General features: G+C 38.1%; 1 protein-coding gene across 1 annotated transcript in view; it reads right to left on the reverse strand.

Moving 5' to 3' along the window:
- Positions 1–323: 323 nt before the first annotated feature.
- The window catches only part of ZDHHC7 (zinc finger DHHC-type palmitoyltransferase 7), an 18,079-nt gene continuing 5,388 nt past the window's right edge, over positions 324–13,014 (reverse strand). The window contains exons 3-8 of the mRNA XM_010718103.3: positions 10,894–11,216; positions 8,731–8,855; positions 4,557–4,653; positions 4,004–4,085; positions 3,607–3,737; positions 324–2,570 (exon numbers count right to left, since the gene is read on the reverse strand). Coding sequence (XP_010716405.1) covers positions 2,394–2,570; positions 3,607–3,737; positions 4,004–4,085; positions 4,557–4,653; positions 8,731–8,855; positions 10,894–11,199 — 918 coding nt within the window. The 5' untranslated portion in view covers positions 11,200–11,216 and the 3' untranslated portion in view covers positions 324–2,393. The remainder of the gene's footprint in view (positions 2,571–3,606; positions 3,738–4,003; positions 4,086–4,556; positions 4,654–8,730; positions 8,856–10,893; positions 11,217–13,014) is intronic.

Here is a 13,014-nt window from a genome sequence, read left to right on the forward strand (position 1 = left end):
GCACAAGTAGGTAACAGATTCAGGTTCCAGTGGATAGTTAGTCTGGTAGAGACTTCAGAAAACAATAATTTGTTGTCGTATGACAGGCCTGCATTTAGGGCCAGAACAGAATCACAGCAAAAGTCTTTCAGGCATCTCTACGTCAAATACCACCTCTACATTAAACCCATGTTTTTGGAAGGAACATATTTAATTTGGAGCAGTGTCAGCCATTGTTTGATATATACATAGATTACAAACCTAAGGATGCAACACCATTACCCTGAAAAGATGTAAATATGCACATATATGTGCAAAAACAAATTATACATATGGGGCAGAAGTTAATCAACTTTAAGACTTCAATTAATTACTTTATTTCTTTCTTTACATTAAAAAATTACAACGTAACAAGGGTTTGAAAAGCCAAGTAAACCTGATTTCACACACGCACACACTTGCTAAGTCACAGAGTTCATCCGTTTGAAGTGATATTTTCTGATTCTCATCAGGATATTTTATTAAACAATATACACATTGAGAGCCTCATGACAAAGCCAGACACATTTTTTTTTTTTTTTCCCAGCATTTAAGATGTGCAACTGAATATGCAAAGATTCCTGTGGAACTTCTGCCTTCCCCTTCACTTGTGTGAGAGATAGCTTTGTTCAATTGGCTGCAATTTCAATGGCTGTGTCCACCCAGTGTCCAGTCTCCAGACTCACACACCACCTCCCCCAAGCAAAGTGAATGTGCTACACAGTATTGCACAGTTCTGTCTGCAGGGTGATTGGTAACAAAGGGACCCTTTGGTAAGTTCACTCACACAATAGTATAAAACCTGATGAATTGAGATGCCACAGACAACTACAAAGAAATGGAGAAGCTGGTCACTGAAGAAAGGAAGCATAACTGCTGTGGTAAGTAAACTTACTAATGTAAGATTCTTGAGCACACTGAACTGCTTGAAGTGGGACAGATCATCAGTGCAACTTGCAAAGCAAAAGCAAGAACAGGACAATTTTAAGGCAAGTCCCAGAACAGGGAGCAATTTACTTTCTAGGCACGATTTCCAGCTCTGCATCAAGGCTCCTGTTTTAACCTTTATATCGTCAGTAACTTCTAGAAGAAAAAATAGTTTTAATTTTTCAGGAATCCACCTGTAGTTAAATTTCTTTACTGGCAATTTGCGTTTCATTACTTGCAGACTTACAAACGTTTCTGAGCACTACTGTTGTTTGTCAGGCCCACATAAAGCAGTTCTAGATCTATACTGTTCTCTGCTCTTGAAAGCAATTTTGGATGGAAGATGGTAAAACTGAAATTAGTCCCTTTTATTGCAGATTTTTCTACTTTGAAGACATGTTGTACTTGAGAAAGAGGCAAGCTGTGTCAGCACTAAAGGAACCTCCTCATTCTTCTCATTTCTCTGCTCCTGGGACCATGAATTAACAGTTTTTCCTCCATGAAAAGTCCAAACAATAAAAAAAGGAGCAGAACTGGACCTTACAAAGACAACTGTTCTCAGTAGATTGATGTCAACCTGCAGTATTTTTCATTTTAACAGTCACTGGCCCCAGTTATCCCCGCTCAGAGGACAAGATACATACTTCAGAACACCTACACACTTAAGTTCCTCTAGAATCAATGCACAAGAATTGAAGATGCATATTTGAGGGCAGAATTCTGCTCTCAGCTGTTAAAAGTGTCATTTACTGAAGACTCAGAACTTACCTAAATGCCACATGAGATTAATACTGCTAAACACAAGACATGCTTCTGTGAGCCTGGGAAGACATTTGGCAGGGGTGTAATAGTGCCTCTGACATGTTATGCTGTCGTGTGCACAAGTCCCTTGAATCACTTGCATATGAAGAATGTGTGTCTGAGGTGGGACACAAAAGTATAGCTCTGTTTATTAGGACAAGCTGAAATATAAATCAAAACTGAACAAACCACTATTCCCTGAAAACTGGATTTAGAAGGCTGGGTCTCATTTGAGATCAACTTTCACCAGAATGCTTCTCCTTATGATTGACAACTGCACTTAAGTATATAATTTTTATAAAAACACACTGGTAATTCCCCAAACATTTATCAAATAAAAAGGGTTTAACAAAAAAAAAAGCATAATTAATCTCAAAAAATAAATTACAGTAGCATGACAACATTTGGCTTCTTTAGTGTGACCACGTGCTTTCTTCTATGTTATCTTGCTGTTAAGACCATTACAGATCCAGTTTGTGTCTCTGAAAGATAATGAGATGTCTGTGACGATAAACGTATAAAACTCTGCTTGCTACAAGCAAATGTCTGGTATCAGTTTCACCTGGTCACAGATTATATGTAGACAGCCTTTTCTGGCCCCAAATAAATATTATATAGTATTCTTGCAAGTTCCAGCATAACTAGACTCAAACAGAAAATTCAGGTCCTCCTTTCTTTGATCTCAGTAGGATTTGTCTGATCCTAAATCCTGCAAAAGGATTAATCCACAGGAGTGAAGGTTGACCCCCAAAAACAGATTTCATTCCTTCCCATCGCAGTCTCCGCTCCCATGTTGGCTTTTCACTCTTCAGTCTTTCAATCTCCTGTATACAAACAGATGTGCAGTGACACACTGTCCAAAGTCTACAAGTAATTACCAAATCTGATGATTTCACATTCTTTTAATTTATAGAGAGCTCACTGGTGTCTTACTGATATTTATTTAACACAAACGAAATGAGAAAAGCTGATTCAGCCCTGCAGGTAGACAGAGGAAGACTTAAAACACACAATACATACAAGACAGGCTGGCCTATTTCTACCTTTTCTCTCAGCCCTCCAAACTGAAAGACAAAATGGGCAGAAAAGCTGATGCTAAAACTAAAAGATCTTCACACAATATACCTACACCAAATGTTCTTTACTCTTTTAATGGCATCAAGTAATAAGGCTCCCAAGAAGATGCTTGTATTGTAATTACTGAAGCTAGGCTTACTCTCCCAAATGCATTTTGTTTTCTTAATTTCCCACTAATGAAGGCCAGATATTTACTGATTTGTTTTTCATTTTGTAACACACAAAGGCCTTTAATACAGGAGTACTCTTTAAACAGCCCCAGATGAGAAAATTCTAAATAGCCACAGTGTTCAAATTCCTTATGTTTTGAGTCAATTATCTGGCATCAAATATCCTCTCAAGGCTTGAAACTGCACATCACAGGCCAAGGGGATCAAATGTCCAAACTATGGTTATATTTGAACAAAATATATCAAAGTAGAGAAGAAATGTGAAGAATTAAAACAAAACAGCTGAGGAAAGCTAGCTGTTCATTTCAGCTTTCCTCATTTCAGGAGTTTCTGAAGGCTGAGAAGTCCAAACTGAAGTCAGAAGTTGTGCAACATGCATAATTGAAAACCTAACTATAAAATTGATGTCAGAAAAGGAAACAATGCAAGACCATCTGCTAGAAAGCATAAATCAAAGCAGTTTCTCAATTTTATGAGTGAGACTAAAAATTGTGATTCATTTCAGAGTTCAGGTTTTGTACAAAATGAGAGTTTTCCCCCATGTAAATCAAATTAGATCTAACCACATCTTTCTAGAAGAATTGTTACTATACACAAAAGTAGCAATCTTTACCGTTTCATCATTGCATATGGAGTGGATTTGGGTGCCAAACATGACTGCAGTGAAAGTGAGAAACAGAAAACCCTCAAGGCACAAGAAGATCATCAGGATCACAGTTACAGGTGGAGAGAAGTCACTGCATTCTGTGAAAACAACATATTTAGTTATGAAAGAGAATACATCTGCAGAGCATGTTCATAGTAAGTTATTTCCTCTTCAATAAACAGCAATAAAAGCTGTTTGATTCTTGAAACATGTCACAATTATAAGAAACTTAAGAGGCAGGAGAACATCTTTAAGACCTCAAAGAAAAAGGCTAAAGTCTCATAACACGTCACACAAGGGGTTGAAGTAAGTGGAAGTGATGACTTTTCCTTAGTAACTTAGTGAAAGTTAAGTGTTTGCTTACCAGTCCACTGCCCTCGGACACAGGAGAAAAACTGAAACCCACACAGTATGAGCGCATGAGCTGAAATTAGGGCTATATACATCTGGAAATGAGAGAGAGTGCTTACTTGTGACTGCTGCCAGGTAGTAAACCAGACACTGTTTTCAGCCAGCCTTTACCACTCCACAGCAAATATACTTTCCTATTTCCAATTTTAGTTCAATGCAATGATGTACAAACAAACTCTAATTAAGTTTGAATCTAAAAACATGGGCAACGATGAATGTTTATAAAGATTAGCTCCATCACTCACACTACAAGTTCAATATCAAATCATTACTATGTAAAACAGCAAAATTGAGATGACTTAAAATAACAGCACTTTACAAAACAGGTTAAAATGAATATGGACAGAAATACCTGGAGAATAACTTGGATGGGTGGAAAAAAGAACAACAAAAATAATCACAAAGTAACTTTGCCCTTAAGCCATTACTCTCTACAAACACAATCAAAATAGTTACATCGAAGGTAGATTCGTACTAAAATCATGCTGCTGTTGATTTTCCCTTACCGTAAACAAAACAAAAAATCTCTGGTTCTTCTCCCCCACACAGTTATTCACCCAAGGGCAGTGGTGATCCATCTTTCGAATACATCGTTTGCAAATGCTAGGGGAAAGAAAACAAGACTTTAGTTGAGAAACCAGAGCTTGTACTTTAAAAGAGAAATAAACGTTTTCAGTGGCCAGAAGATGATGCACTGAAATGAATTTTCTTGATGAACTGAAAAATGAAAAAGTCAAATATTTCAAAAATTCATCTTACATCTGGCTACACAGCACCAAAGGGCTCAATTCTCTTATATCCATGCCCACCTGCAGACAAATATTAACTGCTGTATGGGAGAAACAGTGCTGAAAATGTGTTGAACTTCTTCCCTGTATCAATAGCTTAAGATAAGCACAGACTCAGAGTGTTTCACATTTTCCTGCAAAACATTCAAAACGTTACTCATTTTCATTTCAGCAAATATAGAGCTCAATAAGCCTCACAAATTCAGGCACTATTATTCAAAACATGTGCTTATTTATGCATAATATCTATGAATGCTTCAGCAACAAGCCACAAAATAAAGCCAGATTACTATTCGAGTGGAGAAAGTTGGAAAAAAAGCAGCTTTCCCATGCCCAAAGTAATTTTTAAATCACTGCATATGGATGACTACAAAGTAGTGGAGGAAGAAGCAGAACACACTTCCATGCTGGTAACAGGAAGGGATCCCAAATCTCACACAGCCCCTCTGAATTCCCTTTGCTCTGGGCTACCACGACCCACCCCTACATTCCCACTGCTTCTTGTTTTATCCATGACAACTCCTTTGATGAAAATCACTGTTCGAACAGCGCCATTCTCACACAAGAACACTACCATAAGGAAACACAGCTCAGAAGAAAACAGGTATGATTCATGACAAGATGTTCAGAAGGCTCTCCAAAAGATTCTCCTTCCAGAGCACGAACCTTTACGTTCAGCCTCCTGTTAATTCTTGAGCTGTAAGGGAAAGATGAGCTAATGCTCATCACCATGACCATGCAAGTCATGGAACACAGAAAATACACTGCCACTCTAAGAACACTATTAAGGTGAAGGACTGAGTAAAATTATATCCGGATTCAAATCAAGTCAACCACTTCAAAGGATGGGAAGTGGGCAGGAATCACTTTTGCTCATTCAGTATTTCTCACAAGCCTACTCAGCTCCCCCAAGACATCAGATGCCTGGAACCTCACCTTCATTTCTAATTTAACACCACAATTCAACAAATGCTTCCTGCCATCAAACTGGCAGCGATGCTGAAAACAGTGGCACAGCTTTCCTCCCACCCCAGCCATTTGTATGCTGTTACTTCCCTGGTTCCAGCACTGACATTCATGCAGCAAGAGTTTGGGGAAATCGCTCCATTTGCTGCAATCTGGGTCATTTCACCGTACAGCTGTGTGAACCCTGATGCCTGCATGAGAGGAAGGAGCAGCATGGCAGTAAGAAGAAGAAGTTGCAGACAAAGGAAAGTCTTCTCCAGCCTGCTGAATGCACTCAGGCAATTGCAGATGCAATCGCAGTTTTGAATGCCAAGGATAAGATTCGGGAAGACACAGCCAGTGGCTTAACAGAAATTGGCCTGGATAACAGAAATTCACAGAAAAGCTGAAGCAACCATCTCAGTGACTTGATTCTGAGTATCAGTTCTCCACGCAGAAACACAGGCACTCAGAACAGGGTGGAAATAACAACAGCTGTCCTTCTGCAGAAACAATACAGCATTCACTCAGCATAACCTCCTCCTTATGCTGAAAGTGTTAACTGCTCAGTAAAATCTTGGTTTCAAGTGTTCAAGAGGCCAGATATCCGAGTTGTAAACAAAGGTTTCTTGTTTGTTTTCCCATCACTAACAGTACTATGAAATTATTTTTCTTCCTCAAAAGAACTCCTGCAGTGTTGCACAACAATTTTCATAACTACATCATAAGAGTCTCTTCTGTTAACAATTTGCTACTCCAAATCTGCACTGTGGCTTTGAGTGTAACTGTTTCTCAAAAGGAACTGACTTCAATTGCATTTTCAACTCTCTTTTTATCAGCAAGTTGCCAATTTGACTACTTGGGACAAGACCATCTTAATATACTCAGAATGGGTTTGTAAGTCAGTAAGAAGCTGGTAGTATAATCAAACTAACTTCTTTGTTTCCTATATGGAACACAGTGCTAAATCCATGGTAAAGAGACAGATTCTAGTAGGGGTTTTCCAGCCCATTTACCTGTCCATACAACATATATTCAACGTTCAGAAAACTGCAGGAAAAAAAACCCAACTCTTTCGTTTTTACTTATGAAAAGTTAACAAACTACTAGCAGCACGATATGGCTAACACAAAGAAAGACAGTTAAACTGGATTTCCAACTGCTGAGAAAAGCATGACAGCAGGCTCACAAAACACTTTCAGGTTCCACCTTTCAGAACGCAGAACATCTCACAAAGTATCTTACCAAAGCATAGAAAAGTTAAAAAAAAATAAAAATCACAAGGTCACACAATCATAGAATGATTTGGGTTGGAAGGGACAACTTCTACTAGACCAGCCTGCCCATGTAGGATACTAATTATTCCATCAGCATTGCCTTCTCTGGGATCCCAGGCTACTGAAACACCCAACGTTGCTGTGTCTGCAGGAGGAGGCTCAGATGTAACAGAGCAGCTCTACAGTTTCATCTGAAACCCCCAGGGTTGTTGATCTACCATTCAAGCAGTGCCTATGCACACAGCTGCATGGGCTCTGGGCTCTTCAATTCTCCAGCTTCTTTGTTCATATGTAGAGTTCAACATAAAATGTCTTCATTTTCCAAATTAGAAAATTCTATAGGGATTGAAGATGTGGGAAACACTTTCCAGAGATACCTGTAAAGTCTGCAGGAGCCAGCCTAAATCTGCCATGAGCAAATTAACAAGATCCAACCTACACTTAGCAGAGCCTCTGGGTATCCCTTTGCTGCATCCCAGGAACACAACACAATCTGAACAGATGGCACAAAGCTGTTCTGGTTCCCCATAGGATAACAGTTTATATTCTAGCACAAGAAAGCAGCTGCATTGCTTCCACCCCCAAGCCTGCCCAGCTAACAGCACAGCTGTGTTCATGTAACGCTCTGCTGGAGCTAATACTGCCAGCCAGAATCAAACTCATTGCACATGAAGCCATGCCTGGTGTCTGCATCCATGCCACAACTAACCTGAAACAAAGAGAAATCTACCGAAAGATAATTTTATACAAGGCTATTTATATATGACACTTTTCCACTCGCATCCCAGATACAAAAACCCACTCACATCTGAGATGAGTGCAAGATTTCAGTGCCAAAGCAGAGTATTTATAATGGAAATAGCTTTTCAGCTGTAACTTTCACACAGATATGTGACACACAGTGAGACATTTAATTTAGAAACCACACATTTACAGAACATGTGAAGTGTCCTGACAAGACTTCTGTTCTTTTGAAGGCTACTAGCTCAGAAACTTAATATGCCACATAATTCAATACATATACTCTTCACACCTAGAAAGAGAGACCAGAAACATTTACATATTTATGTGAGCCTAATTATGCAGGCATAGCTATTTTTCAACACGCACAATAAATATCAGAAATGCACATTTATACTCCCTGAAAATTCAGAAGACTGAGAATTGATCAACAATGTGCATATTTACTATCCCATGCATAGCCCTCTAAGTTCAAATTACCATCACTTTGATTGTAATTAAAATGAATATTCAACAAACAGAAATACATTTAACTGACTATTCATAAAACTTTGAGAAAATAAGGAACCAATTTAGGTTAATCTCAAGTGAAGCACTACAAAATCTAACAGTATTTTCTTGATTTAAGATTGAAGGAGTCACTCATTTCATTAGTTTCTATCTGAAAAATTCCTTGAGATTCTTGCCTTTGCCCCCCATTACCAACGTGTGCCATAATTAGAATGATGCAAAGGAAAACAGATTTTAACAGCATCTCTTGCTTCCTTCCCCTCATCCACGCTCATGCTATAGTAGAAAACATTCTGCAACGTATAAATCTCTGAAAACTTTATTGAATATCAAAAATATCTGTGAGGAAAAATTGACATATAAACCAGGAAGACACACCATGAATAAATGCTTTAAAAAACAAACCAACCAGGGCATACCTGCAATGGTGTGCACGTTCAGGTTTGATACTACAGCACTTCGGACATTTGTAGATCACTTCTCCTGGTTTTAGTTGCAAATTATCCATGTACTCTTTAGTGGCATTTCCTTTGGGTACAGCCCCCTGAAATTATTTCAATTAAAACAGAAAAAGCTGCTTAAATGGTATGAAAGTGTTTAATAATACATTTTATAGACTCCATACCAGTAATCTCAGGATAATTGCTGCAATAAGTTCATTTACTTGAAGTTAATCTGCCATAAGCCAGAACCACTTCAAATGAGCAAGCTATCATGACCTCAAGGTCTATTTCATTTCAGCAAGACACAGCTATAGCCAAGTACTGGCATACTTCTGCCACAATCATTTGTTGCTTAAATAGAATGAGGAGGAAGATACACCATTACATGCAGATGTGGGCACTACAGGTACAATATTTGCTTATAAGTTACTCCAAGTTTAGCACTAAAAAGAAATATGCTTTCACATAAACGTGACATTCTATTGTTAGGCCAAACCATTCACAAAAGCCATAAACTCAGCAACTACTTGAAAGATTTTATTTCAACTCTCCAGTTCCAAGCTTTTGCTACCCATTCCACGTAAACAGGTTTTTAAGAACCACGTCTTCTTTTTTTCCCTTTACACCCAAGCTTTTAGCTTGCACACCTCCAGTATAACCACCATCAGCTTCTCCATTTTGGACCCAGCATTTCCTTCTGCCTGTTGCTACTGTGAAAGATCTTCATGGCAGACAGCTGAAAGAACCACTTCAGAAGAAAAATAAACCACCAGGGAAAGAAATAATGTTTTAATTGATTAGTTTTTCAAATTGTTCATCAAAATGCTTCACTAGCAGCTGTTTTGACACAAAGGGCAATGATGAACAGTGAGGAATTGGCAGGATTGCTTCTTCCAGTAACAGTATCAGAGGCAATGGATAACAATCTTGCATTTATACTGTTTGAGAGACTTGAGTTCAAGTCCTGCCCCAGATAAACTCTGCAGCACAACAAAGCTCTTTGGCTAAATGGGGCTTTAAACGTGAACCAGCTGGTCTTTGAAGAGGCACAAACTGGAAGAGAGCTTCTTAAAGACCATCCTGTATTGCTGAAGTGGTTTTTTTGCAATATATTATATATACCTTAAACATTCACATTTAACTTATGATAGTACTTCAGTGTAGAAATGGAGAACTATCTCAAAGACAGACGTTACTCCTAAATGCACAAATTTATCTTGTTCCAGGTGAATCTATGCTTATAAAACATCTCACAAATTCACCTACTCATCTGTACCTAAGCACAGCATCTTCAGATCATTCCTTTAGCATTCTGATGATAAAAAACACTCTACTTATATATTTCCTACTCTCAGACTGCTGCTAACTCCTTCCAATTAAAAAAAAAAATACAGCTATGACAGTATGCTGTAATTCACATAAGTTTAGAGGTGATATATTCTTATTTCCTTCAATCTTAGTTTCTATCACATAGTCATGTCTTCCATGCTAAGAGAGGGGAGGAGAGGAGTGAATAAAAAAAGAGTAGTGATTCATCTCTTGCAGTGAGAGCAACACAGGTCTAGAAAGAGACACAGTTTTACCAGTGCATATTTTGAAGTAACCTATCCTTAAACTGTATTAGCTGTCAGTCTGCAGAAGTCATAACATTTTAATCAATTATTCCATAAACTGTTTCAAAGTCCTAGAGAAAATAGTTTTCCCTCCCCTCATCCCTCTTCCAAAGATTTATTTCCTAGAAGTAATAGATCTAAGTACAAAATAAACAATTTAATCTCTTGAATTCCTAAATTAAAAGTCCTAAAAGTGAATAGTTTTAGGACCTCTCACAGCTATTGTCACAACAGCGGGGCAGTTAAACTTACACTTTCCTTCCACTGACTCTAAATATCCACAAGAGGCAATGCATGAATGATGTAGTACAGTGAGTATGTGACTGAGGTTTTTCAGCATGTCTACCTCTGATTTGTGGTTTCATTCACATAAAAACAGGCGAAGTGTAGGTATAGTCCCTCCAACTCGAGGAGTTTGGGTCTAACACTATTTTCCCTAGTAAGAGGGAACAAATACCAAATTTCTCTGCTGCTGATGAGTGATATGAAAGAATACTCCAACACCAAGGAGCAATTGCATACTTACTGGATCGGTTAGCATGGTTCTCAGATGCGATGACAAAGCTAGCACTGCCAAGCAGTTAAAGAGAACACCGTTGATCACAGAGTACCAAAAGTCTTTGGAAGGCAGCAGCATGACAAAAGTCACTACGAAGTCTGCATAGACAACCAGAAGCCACGTCATTATAGCACAGACCATACCACAGCCATCTCGGATGAACCAAACCCTCTCTGCCATGTCGGCCTCTGAGGAAGAGGAATCATAGCTGTCATTTTCAGCAAGAAGTGGGTGGTGCTCAACATCACGGAATCTGTGCCCCGATGACTGCATGGTTCTCTGGACTTGCCCTGCAGGAAGCAAAGATACCATTATTACACATGAGGAAACCAGAAACGTGGGTGCTCTCCTTTTCCATTTCTGTAAAATAAAACACATTCAGCTTCAAAGCAATGAATGGGATTGCATGATCAAAACTTAACAGTTCTATGGCTGTTAAGTCATAGAGATATAAAGACGATAAAATGTTTCTATGAGACACTAATTTACAAAGTTTCAGCAATAATTTTGTAAGCTACTTCATTAGTGTTCTAATTCCAGAACTTATTTTTATCATGTTAATTTGACGCTTGATAAATGGATTTCAGAACAACCTTAATTCCACCTTGCTATGCCTGTAAACTACTCATCTCTTTTTGCTAAAAATGTAACCTCTTTCTTTTAGCCCTAATCATTGCAAATGGCAAACTCTTTGTCAGATTACAGTTTATGTCTCTCAGAAAATTACAAACTGTGACATTTGCCTTTACCGCTTCATAACTTCAGAGAAAAGTAGAATAGAAATACCAGTGCTCCAGAACACTGTTAATAAAAAGCAGACCAAGTTTGAAAGCAACTAAATTTGTTGACAGAAATGCAATTGTATTTAAAATTTAAAAAACCAACAAGAAAACACCCACAAAAGCATAACCACACAACAAAAATGCTACAAAAAAAGAAGACTGGATAACTGAGAAAAACATCTCAGATCAGACCAGACCTAAAGGAAACAAATGGCAGTGGTTAAATTAGCACAGCAATGGATTGCATGAACCAGATTTTCAAAGAACACATTCATTAATTTAATTTCATCAAAATGCTCTTAAGGCTTTGTTGTTGTTCCAATGTGAAACAAAAACAAGATTCAAAACTATATCAGATTTCATGAAAACAGTTATTTTTCAAACATCTCTAGCCAGCAAAGACACACAATGGCAGCAGAGAAGTGCTGTCAACAACCAGAGACAGCTTAAACACTAAGATTGGGCTCTTACCTTGAAGCATACTGTGTTCCAAAAATTATATTGATTCATGCTATTAAAACCCATATCAAAGAGAGCTGTGAAAGCATTATATTGATTGGTGACAGCTATGAAGAAGTCTCAGGTTTTTCTCTGTAATAAAGGTAGTCTGTATGAGACTTTGGGTTATATCCCAGGACTCTGAATATAGCCTGAGAGGGGCAAAGCAACCAGCACCAAGTGAAAAGCCTCACAATGGAGACAGCTTTCAAATGAAGCTCTATGTTTTTAGAACCTTCAAAAATCTCACAGTCCTACCTACCAGGAATCATGAATGATAAACACGTTCTGCTTAACAAATGCTTCTGGCCCTTAAACTTTAATGGTTAGAAATAGGCAGGAATCATCTCAAAGACTTGAAATGAAAGCAAATATATGCAGATTACAGTGCAGAGATTCCAAAGTCACATTTAAAATAGGTGCTCCTCCAAGATCTCTTTGCTGCATAGATGTTTCCAACTATTTGAAAGGAGTCAATGAAGCAAAACAATCAAGCTTCCAGTTCTGAAGCTTCGAACAGAACACAAATTTAGAATTCCATCCAGAGAGGGTGCAGTACCTCCAGTAGAAATGTGCAATTATTTTTCAATCAAGGCAAGTTTTCAGCTGCTCAGACCAACAAGTTATCATCATAAATCAGGACGTCAAGATTCGGAAAAGAAATAAGTCAGTACTGCATACTCCCTGACAAATGTGAATTTTAGATTAATTCTGCAAACAACTACTCCAGAATGCAAACAGAATGGCGTGAAATTGCTATATTCAATTTGTTAAATTGTTTAAAAAACACCCAAAACATTTTTAACAC

This window comes from Meleagris gallopavo, chromosome 13, assembly GCF_000146605.3.
Source record: "Meleagris gallopavo isolate NT-WF06-2002-E0010 breed Aviagen turkey brand Nicholas breeding stock chromosome 13, Turkey_5.1, whole genome shotgun sequence".
Classification (NCBI taxonomy): Eukaryota; Metazoa; Chordata; class Aves; order Galliformes; family Phasianidae; genus Meleagris; species Meleagris gallopavo.